The sequence below is a fragment of the Salvelinus alpinus genome, chromosome 36 (assembly GCF_045679555.1).
Source record: "Salvelinus alpinus chromosome 36, SLU_Salpinus.1, whole genome shotgun sequence".
NCBI classification, from domain to species: Eukaryota; Metazoa; Chordata; class Actinopteri; order Salmoniformes; family Salmonidae; genus Salvelinus; species Salvelinus alpinus.
The window spans coordinates 12,836,677-12,856,739 of NC_092121.1; the positions used below are offsets into that span (position 1 = coordinate 12,836,677).

General features: G+C 42.4%; 2 protein-coding genes across 4 annotated transcripts in view; both read left to right on the forward strand.

Annotated features, from left to right (window-relative positions):
* Positions 1 to 8,222, forward strand: part of LOC139565341 (histone deacetylase 5-like) — a 91,090-nt gene extending 82,868 nt beyond the window's left edge. For all 3 annotated transcript variants that reach the window (XM_071385574.1, XM_071385573.1, XM_071385572.1), the window contains 7 exons: positions 48 to 135; positions 268 to 485; positions 655 to 773; positions 1,100 to 1,233; positions 1,414 to 1,498; positions 1,614 to 1,779; positions 1,992 to 8,222. In XM_071385574.1, the coding sequence (XP_071241675.1) occupies positions 48 to 135; positions 268 to 485; positions 655 to 773; positions 1,100 to 1,233; positions 1,414 to 1,498; positions 1,614 to 1,779; positions 1,992 to 2,031 (850 nt within the window). In that variant the 3' untranslated portion in view covers positions 2,032 to 8,222. The remainder of the gene's footprint in view (positions 1 to 47; positions 136 to 267; positions 486 to 654; positions 774 to 1,099; positions 1,234 to 1,413; positions 1,499 to 1,613; positions 1,780 to 1,991) is intronic.
* A 768-nt stretch (positions 8,223 to 8,990) lies between these two features.
* Positions 8,991 to 18,855, forward strand: LOC139565500 (protein LSM12 homolog A). Its single transcript, XM_071385900.1, has 5 exons — positions 8,991 to 9,152; positions 15,865 to 15,998; positions 16,667 to 16,776; positions 16,987 to 17,113; positions 17,217 to 18,855. The coding sequence occupies exons 1-5, from the start codon at positions 9,026 to 9,028 to the stop codon at positions 17,307 to 17,309; spliced, it is 591 nt and encodes a 196-aa protein (XP_071242001.1). The 5' UTR covers positions 8,991 to 9,025; the 3' UTR covers positions 17,310 to 18,855.
* The last annotated feature ends 1,208 nt before the right edge of the window (positions 18,856 to 20,063 follow it).

A 20,063-nucleotide genomic window follows, 5' to 3' on the forward strand; every position in this document is an offset into this window, starting at 1 on the left:
CTGATAAAAGAAAAATTGATGTCTTTTGTGTCTGTCTTTGTCTGCAGGGGCTTCTGCTTCTTCAACTCAGTGGCCATCACAGCCAAGCTGCTACAGCAGAAACTAGGAGTGAGCAAGATACTCATTGTGGACTGGGTGAGTGGGTCATATGTTGTTAGCGAGGCCCTTTATGTGCTAGTGTTGTCATGATACCAAAACATATACCATACGTTATGTGATCAATGCTGGTCGTGTATTATTGTTCACATATCCATTCTCTGTGTCCAGGATATTCACCATGGTAACGGGACACAGCAGGCTTTTTACAACGACCCCAACGTACTTTACATTTCCATGCATCGCTACGACGATGGAAACTTCTTCCCCGGCAGTGGGGCTCCTGAAGAGGTGGGGGTTGGACCTGGTGTTGGCTTCAACACAAACATCGCTTGGACAGGGGGTGTAGAACCGCCCATGGGGGACGTGGAGTACCTGACTGCCTTCAGGTGAAGAGACTGTTGGTCATTAGCTGAACGAGCAGCAACATTGGCACTGATCTTTCATTCATATGAACAGGCTCTGCTTATTTAGCAATTTGCACACTGCTTAGTTCTTGCAGATGGTTTGGAAACGTAAGAAATTAAAATGTCGTTCTCCATCTTGTCTGTTATACAGGACGGTGGTGATGCCCATAGCCAACGAGTTCTCCCCTGACGTGGTCCTAGTGTCCGCTGGGTTTGATGCCGTGGAGGGCCACCAGTCCCCTCTGGGAGGATACAACGTCACTGCTAAATGTAAGTTGAACATTACTCCGTCTTTACGTGTCAGTTTCTCTGCCAAGCCTTTTCCATAGTGTGTGCTTTTATAGGAGGGTTCTCCAGCTAATTGTATATACACTACTACCCCCTGCTGGAAGAATAATACTTAACCACTAGAAGAAAAGCCAGAGACTCCATAGGAATATTGAAGTACTTCAATTATTTCCTATCATATGGGGCCTTTACTTCATAAACCTGTACAAAACTAAAATTCCCGTGCAGACCTCTCCTATTTACATCAATTCATGATTTACTCAGATTATACTCAGTACAGGATCAGTACAGTGTTGAACCATCCTCAGGTTTCGGCCACCTCACCAAGCAGCTAATGAAGCTGGCGGGGGGACGTGTGGTCCTGGCGCTGGAAGGAGGTCACGACCTCACGGCCATCTGTGACGCCTCCGAGTCCTGCGTGGCGGCCATGCTCGGCGATGAGGTATGACATTATCTGCTATAGGAGGGGAGAGTGGCGTGATGTCACATACACTACATGCCATTTGGTAGAGATGGATGTAATTGTTCAGAGGAAATTCTTTGTTTTTACATCCCAATCTGTCGATCTCTCTCCCTCCCTCGACACTCTCTCTCGCACACTCCGTCTCACCCTCTCTGTCAGTTGGACCCCCTGCCACAGGCTGTCCTGCAACAGAAGCCCTGTCCAAAAGCTGCTGCCTCTCTGGAGAGGGTCATCGAGATACAGAGTGAGTTAGTTCGCTAAAATTAAAATGATCAATGTGTTTTACCTGCACATATGCACTTAGTTGTGTTTGCGCATCACGTCACCCTTAAAACTGACACGACTCTCTCTCCCTGCAGGTAAACACTGGAGCTCTCTCCAAAGGTTGGCTCCCACGGTGGGCCAGTCCTTAATGGATGCCCAGCGGAGAGAGAAGGACGAGGCCGACACGGTCACTGCCATGGCATCGCTTACCGTGGATACTGAGCAGGCCGCCGCTTCCACCGTCTCCACGGAGACCAGCAGGTAAACACCTGCACCATTCACTCTTTTGGGGATTTTATGTGGTTTTGGAATGGCTGTTTTTAAGATATCAGATTCATTCACAAGGCCGTGGGCCTGAAGTTCCACTGAGACTTATCATATACATTTTGCCCGACCTTCGTTGGCAAGGGCTTTTATTTTGGCATGATTTAAGTGGCTAATGTCATGCCGCTTCCTATTTGGTGTACCTGCAGGTCTACAGAAGAGCCAATGGAAGAGGAGCCTGTCTTGTAGGAGGAAACGGAGAGTTGTTACGACAGCGCAACACCTTTATCTCCATGTCCTTCGGCACTAGCCTTCTCCTGTCATCCTCTCCTCTTTCCAGCTCTCGCCTCACCTCTTTCCATTTTCTGAGGAATGATGGACTTGTTAGCCTCCCTTTCCAACTCACTGAGGTGAGTTTGTTAAAGTGTGTGTGTGGGAGAGGAGAGGCGGGAACACACACACTGACCTAAAGGGGGCAACGGCGGATATGCGTGATTGGTGGAGAAGCAGGAAGAGGCGGGACCTTTTGAGGAGCCTGTGTGTCTTGCTTTTTTCTTTGAAACTTTTTTTGTAAGCAGAAGGCAGTGGATCCAGGAGGGTACCTCGGCTATGAGGCCCGAGAAGCTTTGTACATTTCTTGTCATACTTTATACTTTTCAGGAACATTAGAACTGAAAAAGCCAACAAGCAGCAAAAATATTTCAACAGCCACAAATACACTCAAACACACCCGCATTATATTATACACACTAAGTTCCCAACAGCGGAACAACAATGGGGTTGTATCAATGAATAATGCTCTTCCTTTCAGAGCATGCGTACCTCTGTTCCTATTTTGTCTGTCGTTTGGTATTCTCGTGCGTCTATTCAATAATCTGTTCAAAGAAGCACACAAACATATATGATATGTATATTCCTTTCACTGTATCCGATATCAGCTGTGGTTGTGGAGTGGAGGTCGAGCTGTGGATCCTGCCAAGGGGAACTTACTGGCTGAAGGAGACAACATATCTCTCCAATACAGCCTGAAGCCTCAGCTCCCTCCACTTTGTATGGGACAGAATGCATTTTGAGGTGGTTTTACTGTTCTACTTTGTTTGGACTATCAAAAAAGGACACATGCATACCCACAATCAAATTTACCGCTTGGTGCAATGGAAGCCCATGGATTGGACGAGGAAGGATTTTGTGGAATAATGCTTGGATTATAAACTTTGTGTCTCACGCTTGCTGCTGCGACTGGGAGACTTGTGGTGGTCACGAGACTGGAGAAAGACGTTTTTAGAAGAACTTGGTGCCTTTATATTAAATATCCCTGTTAACACCAACTACACCACCACTTAGCAGAACACAGGACAGAAAGACAAATCCACACACTTGTTACTCTCATGTCTGTTTTGTTTGTATATTTGTTTGCTTGTTTGTTTCTTTCAAAATGCCTTAATTTCCTCCAGAGAATGCACCATTTTAGCTATCTCCGCAGAGAGAGCAGAGATAGGATTCTTCTCCTATGTCCTCTCTTTCTGGGTTTGTGTAATACTCTAGGTCAAAGGTCAGTGTGGCCTTAACAACTGAGGGTTTTTTTGCGTCCTTTATCAATCCCGACCCGTACATATGCGGCTGACAGTATGATTGTGAGGAAATTTGAACGCTACAACGACCAACTTATTTTGCTATGTCACTTCCTGTCACTTGTAAATACTGCATCCTGTTCTGCTCTGGCAAACCCCTCAACCTGAGACGGTTCAATAACGAACTCATTGTTTTTCCATTTATTTAGAGAGGAAGGACTGAACTTGGTCACTTTTTTTTTAAACAAACGTTTTAATTTGTCAAATATAAGATGTATACGAATAATGACAATAAGTGTTAATCCAATCAAATTGGATATGAATATTACATTTGAGAAGAGTAAAAAAACAAAAAACATTTCATGTTAAAGCCACCTCTAAGCACACATCGTGTTAGTTTTGCTATCAATGTTTTGTCCTTTTTTCTAAGTGCCATTTGTTTTATCCACACAAAAAAAAAGACAACAGAAATTGTGATTTGGTGATATGTGGATCGATCTCATTTGGCAAATAACCATGAGCACGCACCACTTAAGATGTTTACACTGCAATACCCCAATCCCTCGAAACTGTTGCCCACTTGTCAGCTGTCATAAACCCTTTGTTTGACTTAGTGTCCAGGTGCTGTTTTATCTGGTCTCCGTTGTTGTCATCAATATTTATATTTCTCAATCAATGAAAAGTGTTTGCACTTGACACATATGATCAAACAAATTAAATACTAAGATTTCTTTGGAAAATATATATTTTTTCAGTGGGAATTAGCACAATCATCATGCTTGAGGAATTCATACAAATCAAGTATATCTACTAGAGAATGGTAACCGACACCTCCCTTAAAGACATGCTCTGGAACTTTGGCGACTACGGAGTATTTTTTAAACCTCCCGCTTTGGGCTGGATGTGTCAATGTGTAGTTCATACATGCATAATCTATGAGCAGAATTACTGTTTTACTTCAATTAGCTACGCAATCCCTAGTTTAAAAGCCACTGTTTTTGGATGCTGTGCTGCGGCATTTTCCTTATATTTTTCCCCCACTTGGGCCAACCCCCTAGTAATTTGAGTAGAACCAATGAGCTTCTGCCCCTCGCCAGCTAGCGAAATGTACATGGTACACCTACAGCAGAGAGAGATCAATGACATGGTGCACATATCTGCACATATGTGACGTAATACACAACTGTTGGGGGCCACTTTTTGCTCGTTAGCACAATTTTCAGAACTACCGGTTAATAAGTATCCAAAAGTACCGGAGAGTCTCTTTAACCAGCATACTCTCAGATAATGTGTGGTGCAGAGTTTGTCTACATTGATCATTTTCTTTTATTTCAAGCAATGTAACAAAACACTGACCAAGTCTTCTGCATCTGTCTTCTTTATTGAGGTAAAAAACTATCATTAAGGAATAGGTTATTTCTATAGAGTTTTTCCCTGTAATCATATATTTAATTCTCTACCTGTCCACTCATCGTAACGTACTTTTGTCCCTTTGTCATACAACTGTATATTGAACTTATCTACATACTGTAATAACTATACAGTGACGATGTTTTCATGAACGTTAAATGGGTGTCAACGCCTAACTCCCTCACTAGTTACCCTTTTTCATATGAAACATAAAGGGCTAGCCTAGTTCAATCCAAAATGTAAGTTTTATTAGAGGTTTTCAGCCCTGTCATTTGTCTATGACTCTTCCATTTTGTAATCTCAAGTAGATCAAGCGTTATGCTCCAATCCCAAATGAATGGGAAAGTTGGACACTGGCACTGTCTAAAATGTTGAAATCAGATCATCTTTCCCATTTATTTGGGATTCAAGTGTACAGTGCATTCGGGAAGTATTCAGACCCCTTGATTCCCCCCCCCCCCCCACACACATTTTGTTACGTTACAGCCTTATTCTAAAAATGTATTTAAAAAACAAATTCCCACCAACCTACACACAATACCACATAATGACCAAGCAAAAACTGGTCTTTTTAGAATTTTTGCAAATGTATCTAAAATTAAAAACAGCAACACCTTATTTACATAAGTATTCAGACCTTTTGCTATGAGACTCGAAATTGAGCTCAGGTGAATCCTGTTTTCATTGATCATCCTTGATGTTTCTACAACTTGATTGGAGTCCACCTGTGGTAAATTCAATTGATTGGACATGATTTGGAAAGGCACACTTTTGTCTATATAAGGTCCCACAGTTGACAGTGTATGTCAGAGCAAAAACCAAGCCATGAGGTCAAAGGAATTGTCCGTAGAGCTCTGAGACAGGATTGTGTCGAGGCACAGATCTGGGGAAGGGTACCAAAAAATGTCTGCAGCATTGAAGGTCCCCAAAGAACACAGTGGCCTCCATCATTCTTAAGTGGAATAAGTTTGGAACCACCAAGACTCTTTCTAGAGCTGGCCACCCGGCCAAACTGAGCAATTGGGGGAGAACTGAGCAATTGGGGTCACCTCCGATGGTTCCTCTGTGGAGATGGGAGAACCTTCCAGAAGGACAACCATCTCTGCAGCACTTCACCAATCAGGCCTTTATGGTAGTGGCCAGACGGAAGCCACTCCTCAGTAAAAGGCACATGACAGCCTGCTTGGAGTTTGCCAAAAGGCACCTAAAGACTCTCAGACCATGAGAAACAAGATTCTCTGGTCTGATGAAACCAAGATTGAACTCTTTGGCTTGAATGCCAAGCGTCACATCTGGAGGAAACCTGGCACCATCCCTACGGTGAAGCGTGGTGGTGGCAGCATCATGCTATGGGGATGTTTTTTGGTGGCAGGGACTGGGAGACTAGTCAGGATCGAGGGAAAGATGAACGGAACAAAGTACAGAGATCCTTGATGAAAACCTGCTCCAGAGTGCGCTGGACCTCAGGCTGGGGTGAAGGTTCACCTTCCAAGCACACAGCCAAGACAATGCAGGAGTGGCTTCAGGACAAGTCCCTGAATATCCTTCAGTGGCCCAGCCAGAGCCTGGACTTGAACCCGATCGAACATCTGGAGAGACCTGAAAATAGCTTGAGGCTCTGCAGAGAAGAATGGGAGATACTCCCCAAATACAGGTGTGCCAAGCTTGTGCCGTCATACCCAATAATACTCAAGACTGTAATTGCTGCCAAAGTTGATTCAATAAAGTTCTGAGTAAAGGGTCTGAATACTTACGTAAATGTGATTTTTACGTAAAAAAACAAAGTACAATCCAAGAACCTGTTTTTGCTTTGTCATTATGGGGAATTGTGTGTAGATTGAGGGGGGGGGGGGGGTGGAAACTATTTAATCAATTTTATAATAAGGCTGTAATGTAACAAAATATGGAAAAAGTGAAGGTGTCTAAATACTTTCCGAATGCACGGTATAGCTGGATCTACTTAACCAATGGTGTGGGACTTGGAATCATGTTGACATTAGAGCACCTTCGAGGTCTGAAACTTTGAATGGTGAGTGAACTACCCCTTTTACGTCATAGCTCCCGTTGTCATACCGACCATGGTTTGCTCTTTCTGTGTTGTTCTCCAGTGGTACTACTTCACAGGCCGAGCACATGTGACCTGATGTCACAGAAAAAACAGGCATTCGCCATTTGACCGAACTCTAATCACAGTGTTGTCACAATCATGTCACCAGGGTAGGAATTGAAACACTCTTCACTTGCAAAGTTGTTGGTGGATGCCACTGTACTCACATATGTAATATACACAGCAGTTCCTACTTCCTTTTACATGTGGCTATGGTGTATGTGGGGGGGTGCTTGCAGTACATGGGACTACTGTGACCTTGTTTTGTAATGTTTTGATGTAGATCATTGACCATTTGAGATTTGGTGCATAGTTTTGTACCTCCACCTTGTATGGCATATATAAGGGTTATTGGGCTGTCCCGTGGGTGAGATGGCATATGACAGATTACCCTTTTTCTTTAATTGAACTGATGTGTGTTTTGGAGGTCAGAGCTTTTTTCCTGTGGGTATGTTGGAGGGGCAGCAAAAAAAACAACACTCAAATCAAGAAAGTCTACTCAGAATAGAGGAATGTTTTTGTGTGTTGCCTTAGACAAAACAACTACTACAAGTGGCAACCATGCAAATATGTTCTGTCTAAACAGATACTGGAAGACGTCCAAGTCTGTGTAAATTATATCGACTTATCCACCATTGAAGATAGCTTTATTGTTGCTGCCACACTATTTTGCTATTCAGTAAATAATGTATATTTATTGATATTTCATACGTTGTGTATATGTAGTGACCTATGATCATCAAGGTTCAAAGAGTAATTGTATATTTTTTGACTTTGGAAAGAGAAGTGTGTCTCTTACATTGTGTCCTTCCACTGCGCTGGTGTTTCAATCTCCACTTTCTGTGGTTGGATGTTTGAATATGTGACCGTCTTTTACCTTATATTTTAAATATATTCTTTCTCTCTTCTGGTCATAACTAATGCAGACGTTTTGAATTGATCAAAGCACATTCCTTAATTTCATGTGTTCTTTCAAATGCTTTCCTGTTGCGACAATACAAATGTGTTTATACTAATTGCTACTCACGTGTATAACTGCATATATGTGTACACATGTGCAATACACGCTATTTGAACAATCTATTACTGTGACTATTATGGATGAAAATCGCTGTCCCTAAGAATTTTTTTCATGAGTTGCATTGTGCACAACGCCACCTTGTGGGTTAGCAAGGATCTTAAAGGGAATGTTGAGTCTGATTACTGTTTTATTTCAGGTTTTGTGTAAATTTTAAAGCCCTTTTTTATTACTCATTGTAATGTTGTGACATCCTATTTGAGTATCTTTTTTTTTTAAGTGGGCCTGTTAATTGTCTGAAACTCAATAAAGCGATGCACTGCTCCAATACAAAGAGGAGTACAAATATTTCATTTACAGTGTTGGTTGTGGGATAACATGCATGGCTTTGAATAGTAAAGTCGATAAGAGTGGTTATTTTAAAGTATTTCTTCTCAGTTTTCAGTTTTAAAATGAATTTCCTGCAATTGTACACATTTTGTCATGGCTTATGACATGTTTTATATGCTATATGGTGGGGACCTGTGCCCAGTCGGTAATCGGGCTTGTAACAGGCAAGTCAAAAGCATATCTTTAGGACTGTCCACTCCACATATACATTTATGGTGGAAAAATAAGATGAATGTGAAATGCCAACTGCTTGGATGTTTTACTATTGTGCTAGTGATGAGGGATGTGTATGGTCAAAGCAACACTCAAATTCAGTCTCCAAAAAGTGTGAGTGAATTAACGAAATGTTTTTATGCATAGGCCCACTCACCAATATTGCAACATCTTGAAGTACTATTGCAGCTGTTCATGTGCTAGTGTGCCTAGTAGTCGGACTTGGTAACTGGTTGCAGTTATACACGTGCCGGGTTCAACCAGTTATCAAGTCGGACATTGATTTCTTTGACATGGATAAAACGTATGACTTTAATTGTGGCGAGAAGGACTTCTAATATAATATTACTACATCAGGACAATTAAAGGTCCAGATCGGTTTAACTTTGATCACACTTCCCTGGGCGGCCCAATTCTCCACCTCATGACTGATTGATAATCTATTACACGCCCATCAACATTCCCTATCGATAGTCAGTGACGCCACGGCGTATATTTACGTAAATCTGGCGCTCCCGTTTCCTGGCGGAGAAGATGGCGGCTCCTGGACCGGGGGAGTATTTCAGTGTCGGGAGCCATGTCTCCTGCCTCACCTGCTTGGGGCAGCAATTGCAAGGAGAGGTCGTTGCCTTTGACTATCAGTCCAAGATGTTGACTTTGAGTATCCTTTTTACAATTTTCCGTTGTCACTAAATCGGTGGTCTTCCAGGCTGCAAGGGGCCTGGGGGTAACTGGTCGCTCTTGCCAAATTGAGATCCGCGCAAGCGTAGTCAAGAGACTAGCTAGGGAGCTAACTAGCTTACTCTTGATCAAAACGTAGCTAACCACACGATTTAAATATTGTTCCGTTCAGTTACTTTAAACCTTGTTACTTTCTATTTCATGCCAGGTATGGTACGTTTAGAATCTGTATGATCTTGAGTTAATGTTTGTTGTTAGCCAGCTAGCTATCGAAGTTGGCATGGTATTGTGCCATTATGCTAGCTAACTTGCTAACACAAGCTATTGTGGTCAGCGTTAGCACAGTCAGTCCTACTATGGATCACTATCTGGCAGCTCCAAGGGGCGTTATGCCTGGCAAATTCTTAGTAACAGTTAGCTCTTTCTAGCTGCATGCTAACTAGCAAACCACGCTTAGAATTGTCTTATGCTCTAAAACAATGGTTATTTGAAGAACATTAATGATGGCTAGTCATGTAATGATGTAGCTAGCTACCCACCCCAAGTTAGCTTACGTTGTCGAAACTGACACGCAAGGATTCATCGGTGACAGTTTAGAAAGGAGTGACTGTCAAGTTCTTGGGTTAACTACACAAGCTAACGTTAGCTAGTAGTGAGGTAACTGCCTACCCAAGTACTTTGACCCGTGTCAAGTGTTTTGTAGCGGCTTGAGAAATACATTAACGTTAGCTATATGCATGTTCATAGCTGTAGCTATATTGGAAGATGTGAAATATGTTATGTGAATGTGCAGACCTGTATTTTATAACCATTTTTTTATTTGACCTTTTATTTAACCAGGTAAGCCAGTTGAGAGTAAGTTCTCATTTACAACTGCGACCTGGCCAAGATGAAGCAAAGCAGTGCGACACAAACAACAGAGTTACACATGGAAAAAACAAATGTACAGTCAATAACACAATAGAAAAAGTCTATATACAGTGTGCAAATGGCGTGAGGAGGAAAGGCAATAAATAGGCCGTATAGTAGCGAAGTAATTACAATTTAGCAAATTAACACTGGAGTGATAGATGTGCAGATGATGTAGAAGTACTGGTGTGGAAAATAGCAAAAAAGTAAATAAATACTATGTGGATGAGGTAGGTAGATTGGATGGGCTATTTACAGATGGGCTGTGTACAGCTGCAGCGATCGGTTAGCTGCTAAGTTAGCTGGTGTTGGATTGGAGATGCTAAATGTGAGTCTGGAAGGAGAGTTTACAGTCTAGCCAGACACCTAGGTATTTGTAGTTGTCCACATATTCCAAGTCAGAACCGTACAGAGTAGTGATGCTGGACAGGCAGGCAGTGATCGGTTGAAGAGCATGCATTTAGTTTTACTTGCATTTTAAGTGCAGTTGGAGGCCACAGAAGGAGAGTTGTGTAGCATTGAAGCTCGTCTGGAGGTTATTTAACAGTGTACAAAGAAGGGCCAGAAGTATACAGAATGGTGTCGTCTGCGTAGAGGTGGATCAGAGAATCAGCAGCAGCAAGAGCGACATCATTGATGTATACAGAGAAGAGAGTCGGCCCAAGAATTGAACCCTGTGGCACCCCCATAGAGACTGCCAGAGGTCCGGACAACAGGCCCTCCGATTTGACACACTGAACTCTATCAGAGAAGTAGTTGGTGAACCAGGCGAGGCAGTCATTTGAGAAACCAAGGCTGTTGAGTCTGCCGATAAGAATGTGGTGATTGACAGTCGAAAGCCTTGGCCAGGTCGATGAAGACGGCTGCACAGTACTGTCTTTGATCAATGGCGGGTATATCGTTTAATACCTTGAGCGTGGCTGAGGTGCACCCGTGACCAGCTCGGAAACCGGATTGCATAGCGGAGAAGGTACGATGGGATTCGAAATGGTCAGTGATCTGTTTTATTAACTAGGCTTTCAAAGACTTTAGAAAGGCAGGGCAGGATGGATATAGGTCTGTAACAGTTTGGGTCCAGAGTGTCACCCCCTTTGAAGAGGGGGATGACCGCCGCAGCTTTACAATCTTTAGGGATCTTGGACGATACGAGAGGTTGAACAGACTGGTAATAGGGGTTGCAACGATGGCGTCGGATAATTTTAGAGAGGGTCTAGATTGTCTAGCCCAGCTGATTTGTAAGGGTCCAGGTTTTGCAGCTCTTTCAGAACATCTGCTATCGGGATTTGGGTGAAGGAGAAGCTGGAGAGGCTTGGCCATGTAGCTGCCGGGTGTGCAGAGCTGTTGGCCGGTGTTGGGGTAGCCGTAGAGATGCTTATTGAAATGATCGATTATCGTGGATTTATCAGTGGTGACCGTGTTTCCTAGCCTCAGTGCAGTGGGCAGCTGGGAGGAGGTGCTCTTATTCTCCATGGACTTTAGTGTCCCAAAAATTTTTGGGAGTTAGTTACAGGATGCACATTTCTGTTTGAATAAGCTAGCCTTTTCTTTCCTGACTGACTGCGTGTATTGGTTCCTGACTTCCCTGAAAAGTTGCATATCGCGGGGACTATTCGATGCTAGTGCAGTCCGCCTCAGGATGTTTTTGTGCTGGTCGAGGGCAGTCAAGTCTGGAGTGAACCAAGGGCTATATCTGTTCTTAGTTCTACATTTTTTGAAAGGGGCATGCTTATTTAAGATGGTGAGGAAATTACTTTTAAAGAACGACCAGGCATCCTCTACTGACGGGATGAGGTCAATATCCTTCAAGGATACCCGGGCCTGGTCAATTAGAAAGGCCTGTTCACAGAAGTGTTTAACTTGTTATGGATAGGGGGCAGCATTTTCCCCGATGAATAGCATGCCCAGAGTGAACTGCCTCCTACTTAGTCCCAGATGCTAATATATGCATATTAGTATTGGATAGAAAACACTCTGAAGTTTCTGAAACTGTTTGAATGATGTCTGTGAGTATAACAGAACTCATATGGCAGGCAAAAACCTGAGTAAAAATCCAAACAGGAAGTGGGACTTCTGAGGCTGGTCGATTTTCAACTCATCGCCTATTGAAATCCCAGTGGGATATGGATCTGTTTGCACTTGACTGTCAACAGTCTGTCAACAGTCTGTAGAACGTTGAATGAAGCTTCTACTGTGATGTTGAGCCGGATGGGAGCTGTTTGAGTCAGTGGTCTGGCAGAGAGCCAGGTCCTGGTCATGCGCATTCCAAATGATATCGACTTGCGTACTTCTATAGACACAAAGGAATTCTCCGGTTGGAACGTTATTGAATATTTATGATAACAACATCCTAAAGATTGATTCTATACCCAGTTTGACAAGTTTATTCGACCTGTAATATAACTTTTTGAAGTTTGTCAGAAGTTCGCCTGAACCTGCACGAGCGTTTGGATATGTGTACAAAACGTGCTCACAAAAGTAGCTACTTGGACATAAATAATGGACATTACCGAACAAAACAACAATTTATTGTGGAACTAGGATTCCTGGGAGTGCATTCTGATGAAGATCATCAAAGGTAAGGGATTATTTATAATGTAATTTCGTATTTCTGTTGACTCCAACATGGCGGAGAAATGTTGTTTCTGAGCGCCGTCTCAGATTATTGCATGCTATGCTTTTTCCGTAAAGTATTTTTTTTAAATCTGACACAGCGGTTGCATTGAAGTTTATCTGAAGTTCCATGCATAACACTTGAATTTTCATCAACATTTATAATGAGTATTTCTGTGAATTGATGTGGCTCTGCAAAATCACTGCATGTTTTTGAACTACTGAACATAACACATCCAAAAATCTAATTTTACATTGACATAAATATGCACTTTATTGAACAAAACATACATGTATTGTGTAACATGAAGTTCTATGAGTGTCATCTGATGAAGATCATCAAAGTGTTAGTGATTAATTCGATCTCTTTGTGCTTTTTGTGACTCGCTTTGCCTGGAAAAATGGCTGGGTTTTTCTGTGACTTGGTGGTGACCTAACATAATCCTTTGTGGCGCTTTCGCTGTAAAGCATTTTTGAAATCAGACACTGTGGCAGGATTTAATGAGAATTTGATCTTTAAAATGGTGCCTAATACTTGTATGTTTGAGACATTTGATTTATGAGATTTCTGTTGACTTGTATTTGGCGCCCTGCAATTTTCATTGGCTGTTCCGCTAGCGGAACCCCAGTCCTAGACAGGTTAAGGGACCATTTGACAGTGATGAGGGGTGGTCGTTTGACCGCGGACTCATAGCAGATGCAGGCAATGAGGCAGTAGATTGCAACTCCTCCTTTGGCAGTTCTATCTTGACGGAAAATGTTGGGGATGGAAATCTCAGAAATGTTGGTGGCCTTCCTAAGCCAGGATTCAGACACAGCAAGGACATCAGGGTTGGAGGAGTGTGCTAAAGCAGTGAGTAAAACGAACTTAGACATGAGGGATGTCGATAGGATAAAGCCAGGTGGATTCTTTTACAGGCAACATTTGGAGAAGACCTCATACAATATAGGTTGGGTGAAGTTGAGGTATTATACACATCTCTTGCACACTAACTTGTGCTTTTAGCCCAGCTAAATTCCTTTTCAGGCCTGCACAGAGCACTGCTTAGAGAAATAGACAGTCATGAAAAGTGCAAGATTAAGTAAGCCATTTGATTTGGACTATTTGCTCACACAGACATACATTGCAGAGCACTAAGAATTCTGTTTGCCTGGTTGTGCGGGCCAATCTTTCACCTCTTCCTGGTATAGGACAGAAAGGCCCAGAGTCAGACAACTCTGTGACAGTGGAACAACTGCAGCCACAGCCAGGGGAAAGAATGTGATGTATGTGTCTGTCAGTCAGCTGTTATCACACTGCATCAGCATTGTGGATTTCAACAGTGTGCATTCCATACCTTCATGTTCCGGTGGATGTCAAACAGGTCTCTATTACCTGGCTGGAAGGTAGTAATGCCTCAGAATCCTCAGACTAGGCTCAGTTGATCTTGTTAAATTAGAGGCATTTTATCAATGTCAGTTGATGAATAGCCCGGAGTACAGATCTACAATGTTAAGGTTGTTAAATCTAGTCTACTTTTTTGTGGATGTTGTGAGATGCATAGAGGGTGTTTCCCCAATGCTAAGGCCCAGGTCAAAGGGGATAAGTCACTCTTCAAGATGTGTATCATATAGGCCTATTCACTTGAGATAGTTTGCTTATGGAAGCCCTCAGTGTGACATGTTTTCAGGGTGACACAATCGCATAGTATAGTGCAGGGGGTAAATAAAGCTTCAGTCAGTCATACCCTCATGGCATGTTATGTTGTTTCCCTTAAGGCTGGTGAGTCACTGAAAGGTCATGTCAGACAAGAAATCCACAGCCCTCTATTACTGTTATGGAGGAAGTGCAGCAGCCATAAAATGAAGGATTGTAAACCGGAGTTCAGCTCTGAGCACTTTATCTCTGTCTGCCTTTTAATGGGAAAATGTGTCTAACCATAGTAAAGACACAGGCCTACTTCCCAAACCTTTACTCATATCCAACCTGCTTTTATTAGGAAAATAATTAGCTTGGCTCAGGTTTGAGGGTGTTTTCGGGAAATCAGTTGAAGGGCAAGTTCTGTGCTGCCTTCGGTTGTTGTGTGAGGTCACAGACAGTCTGTGAATTTTGTCTGTCACCAGACTATAAACCGTGTCTCAAGGGCAGTGAGCAGGCTGCTACTAGATAGTATCCTTTGAGCTTTCATAACAGTTGGGTGTTCGTGAAGGCTACTCTTGGCAGTTGTGCTTAGTATGCCAATTTTTTTTATCTGTCTAGTAGGCTATTTGCCCTCTTTCGCTCCACAGTATTTCTGATAACCACATGATGAATTGTGGCTCGTTCGTACCCAACCTCCTCCCTTACAAACGATGCATTGGACTCTTTGTCCCCTCACTTAAGGTAGTGGAGTTGAAAGGGGATCTGCTGGTGGAGTGCATACACCTCATGCCGTCTTCAAATCAAATGTATTTGTCACATGCTTCGTAAACAGGTGTAGACTAACTGAAATGCTTGCTTCTTAACATCTCCTTTGAGAAGTTCTGAGTGAGCTTAGTTTTGCTTAGTTGCTGGTGGTTTGTTTGACTGCTAAGTCCTGAGCTTAGCCCATGTTTAGAACTTCTGTTCTGGGTTGTAACAGTCTGTATTGTTTCTTGGGCAAGAGGCTGTTCCTGGACTGCTGTGGTGAACCCTGGACCTGTTTCCTAGGTTATGGGGATGCATGATCCCAGGATGTTCTGTTGTGAGGAGGCTGAACTTGAATGGCAGAATAGAGGGGGTGGGGGGGGGTGAAAAAGAGGATGTTCCATCAAAATCCAAGCAGAACACCTGGCAAAGTTGGATTGGTGCTGTGCTTGGATTTTGTGTTCTACTAGAGTAGCATATTTTGTGCTCACTTAGGCCTATTTGGTCAGTGGTTCACTATTGAGCGACTAAATTGCACTATTGTGACTAGCTGCAGTATGCCATTTAGAATGTGTGTTCTGACTTCTCCCTAAGCTCAATAACATAACAATTTTGGTGATTTACCTCAGGTCTGGCATAGCCTAATGTTTTGTGGAAGAAGTGATAGAATTATGATTCCAGCTGATCCATTGTTTCCCTCACATACAGGTCCTGCATGTATATTTAGTCTAATGCTAACTGCTGCTAATTTGACCTCCATTCTGAATGTGTAGTACAGCCTATTTGCCTTGACCCACTGCCCTTTCAGAATGCGCCCCCTCCAGTGGAAAGGCAAACGTCAGTGACGTGGTTCTGATTAACTTAGCCTACGTGTCTGAGGTGGACATCATTAATGACCGCACTGAAACTCCTCCTCCACTAGCATCTCTGAATGTCAGCAAGGTAAGACCAGCCAATCACCACTCCTCACACCCTTCTTGACACATCTCCTTCTCATACCAGGTAGTGACGAATCATCGGACATCTGGTCATTTTGTCATTAGCTTTATCAATAAGTCCTGCACTTACTCACTCGATTCAGCTAATTTTGGTTGAGTCAGACTAAAGACTGTAATTTGTTTAGGCAAGCTGATTATCCTAGTTGAATCAGGTGTGGTTATGCTGGGCTGGAACAAAAACCTGCACACCCCATTGGTTTTCAGGACTGGTATTGGGAATCCCTGTCCCAACACGGAGTCAATGAATTGTATAATTTTGGGTGCTTTCACATGTTGATCGGAACCATATGTTTAACCTGAATGGATTGTTTGTGTATTTAAAGAATGAATGGCTATTGTCTTGCCCCCAAAAAAACTGAAATGTTCCATCACCATATCATTCAACATTGGTCGGCATCAAACAAAACCCACCTGTTCCACATTTGACTAAAATGATCAGTAAGCAGTTTCTAATATTTATTTGTATTGCTAACGGGCGGAAATTCCTTAAAGTTCCTTTCAATGCCAAATATAACTTTTTCCTTTTACATACTTTAACTTCCAAGGGCTTTTGGGGTTCTCAGTTGTAAACAGCTCTAACGTTTTGGTTCTCCTTTTCCAACACGCCTGCAGCTTGCCAACAGAGCACGGTCGGAAAAGGAAGACAAGTTATCCCAAGCATATGCAATTAGTGCTGGAGTCTCTGTGGAGGGCCAACAGCTATTCCAGACTATACATAAAACGTGAGTATCGTCTCTTGTTTCTAATACTGGGGCTCTTTTGTTTAATTTGTTTGTATATTTTCTTCAGCATCGTTGCTGTTCGATATGCACCTATCCACCATTCGATACCTGCTGCATGGAGTCATCTGTCTAAATGTGTGACCTGAAACCTTTAACCTCAGTACACTGACTGAAGGTTTTTTTTCTTAAACATTTTCCTTCTCTCTGTAGCATCAAAGACTGCAAATGGCAGGAGAAGAACATCATGGTGATGGATGACGTGGTCATATCCCCACCTTACCAGGTGGAGAACTGCAAAGGCAAAGAGGGTAGTGCTTTAAGTCACGTACGCAAAATAGTGAGTGCCTTCCCACCATTCATTCACTATTGAAGGGAATACAGGAATGGCAGTACCAGAAAGTTGATTGAGGATAAAATGTTACTGGTCTTGTCCCCTGCAGGTGGAGAAACATTTTAGAGATGTGGAGAGCCAGAAGTCGGTGCAACGGCCACAAGCACAGCAAACACAGAAAGACTCCACTTTATCATCTTGAGCCGGAGGTTCAGTCCGGATAGGGGGTGTGGGGCAATTGGTTGGGGGAGGTCAGAACGGCAAAGGAAGTTTTGGTTTGTTCTTTTCTCTTCCCCTCTCTTCAACATCAGACCAAGGCCAGTGTTTCCCCCCACACACACACACCTCCATCAGAGGTGTCCAACATTTTGAACAGAACAAAAGGGGGTCCCAACCGAGAGGGAAATATCCAGTTCATTTTTAAAGATAATCTAACAAAAGTAATCTCAATTTGCCACCATTCCCCACCCACACTCCTCTTCTTGACCTCTTACCTTCCCTTCTGTTTCTTCTCTCCTCCTGCCATCAAGCCTGCTCCTCACTTCCATTTCACAGAGAAAAGTCACTTGATTTCTGTTCATTGGTTGATCTATTTTCTAGTCCTTTTTCATAAATTTCAAGAGTAGAAATTTATGGTAAGAGATAATGGACCTTTTCTAATATTGAAATACTGTTTTGACAAGAACACAAATTTTAATAGCTTTCTTGAAAGCACATGGTTATTTTTTTAATAGCTGACTGAAAGGATGCCAATAGTGACGCCGTGTGAATGGGATGAATGGGAACTCTCACAATCTTACAAACATGTACCCAGTAGGTTATTGAAATTGCCTCTACTGGGTAAATACCCTCTACTGGGTAAACACTCAGATTGTGTTAACATTATTAATCTGACATAAAATAGACTTGAAATACCTCCCCCAAATTGTCCTTTCATTTAAAAAGTTGTAAACACCCATTTGGTTCTAGTAGCTTGAAATATTTTCATGAAATGCTTTCATTTTTTCCAAACAGACATTACTGTCTGCTTTTACCCATAAGCTCTTGCTGCTTGGTCCCACCTGAACAAAATTTTCTCTGTTTTTCTGTGTATAGTTTTAAGTCTGGAAGCTAAAGATGAAGGGCATGTGTTATTTTAGAGTAGAGGCTGGACTGTTTTCCTCTTCCCTTTCATCCTTGTCCCTCATGGTCTTTGATTCTACAATACAGTACCTCTTCCACGATGGGACCACATTGAAATCCAGCTCTTTTCTTACATTCTCCATCTCCCACTCCTATTGTCTACCGACCATTGACACACTTTGGCAGGTGAAATCTGCTCTTCCGCCCGACTCAATGCATTCCTCCCATGTTCGAACAAGAAAAAACAAGTGAATTAACCACTTTGGCCAATATCATATGGCGTGCCACTGAACCGTGTGCGATGAGATCGATCTCAGTTCTGTATGGGATGCTTTGTATTCACTTTTGGAAAAAATGTACTTAAAGATATCTTGCCATATTTGAGACTGGGATGGGGAGCAGGGTTCCCAAATGGCCCAAAGGCCCCTATCCCAGCCTCGTGTTTATAACAATGTAGCCTGATTGGACGCTCGGCCAGTGGGGTTAAGTGGTGACAGGCATCCGCGTTGTTTACCCGTCCACCGTGTGCCAACGAGGCTGCCGTTGCCAAGGTTTCCTTCCCAGTATTTTATTTTTTATTTTTAAATAGCTAGTAACATGGAAATAAAAAGAGAAAAAAAAACGAAGTTTGCAGTTTGTCACGTTTCTTTTTTGGTCTTTGGTGTTCATGGTTTTCTAGTAGTTGATGTAGCAATCAGTCTTTCGTTCACACTCATATCAAAACATTCCTTTCTCAGGGAAAAGGAATTCATCTTCAACTCTTTATTGTTTTGTTAAATGCATTTCAACATTTTATAGCCAGGTTTTTTTGAGCTGGATCATCTGGGATGGATGAATTGCAGTTGTTATCCAAACCATTTTCGTTCTTTGCTATGCCTTCAAATTGTCAGAGGGCATCATAGAAATGTAAATGAAGGTGGGACATGAGATGTATGGATGTGGTAAACAAGCAATGACCATGTCCATTCAATAGGTCATATCAGACAGTTGGCAAGCTCTGAGGTCTTGCCTTCAATAAACATTGTATCCACATAACAATTGTTATGGCACATTGTTAGAATTGTACATAATGACATTTAATCTAAAAATCAATTTGGTGAAATGCCACCAAGGGTGTTGAAATACTGTATGTTCCCTATTCACTCACTTAATGAATGAAATAGAGTAGGCCTGCCTACCTGTCATGAGAAATTGAGGGCTTCTAGGGGCATTTGTGGGCTACTCCACATAATCAAAAATACAAGGGCGATTCACTCAACCAAATAAAGGAGCCTATTCTTCCCTATAGAATGGCATGCTTAGTCACTCATATTGACTTCTTTTTTTTACCTCAATTAAATCATTAATTCAGGCTGAGAATAGTTTTCCATTGTCCAGGACTCAATGTATAGAGGCGAAACAGATCTGAAACCGTACCCTACACATGCGTTGGTCAGCAGGACAGTGTATGATTCTATTATTCACAGCAAGTTTCCCATTTATCACCTTCTAGAACCCCTCCAGGCGCAAATAATTGTCCATCTATTAATTTGTGGTCTAACGCTCAGATGGTGTAGCAACTGGTGGTATGATGTTAAACTTGTTGAGAAGAATATCGTTTCAATGGATGCCTTTAGATAAAGAAAATGCTGTGGTGTGGCAAGTTTGGAATATTGGTATGTTTGCAAAATGTATGTATGTGTACGTATATATATTTAAAAAATACATTTACACAAGTATTCAGATCCTTTACTCAGTACTTTTTTTGAAGCACCTTTGGCAGCAATTCCTGCCTCGAGTCTTCTTGGGTATGACGCTACAAGCTTAGTACACCTGTATTTGGCCAGTTTCTCCC

What these genes read in the sequence shown, in the direction of transcription:
- LOC139565500 (XM_071385900.1), top strand. Translation starts at nt 9,026, where the DNA reads ATGGCGGCTCCTGGACCGGGGGAGTATTTCAGTGTCGGGAGCCATGTC. An exon ending in GTCCAAGATGTTGACTTTGA is followed by an intron (nt 9,153 to 15,864) that starts GTATCCTTTTTA and finishes CTGCCCTTTCAG; the next exon opens with AATGCGCCCCCTCCAGTGGA. An exon ending in CATCTCTGAATGTCAGCAAG is followed by an intron (nt 15,999 to 16,666) that starts GTAAGACCAGCC and finishes ACACGCCTGCAG; the next exon opens with CTTGCCAACAGAGCACGGTC.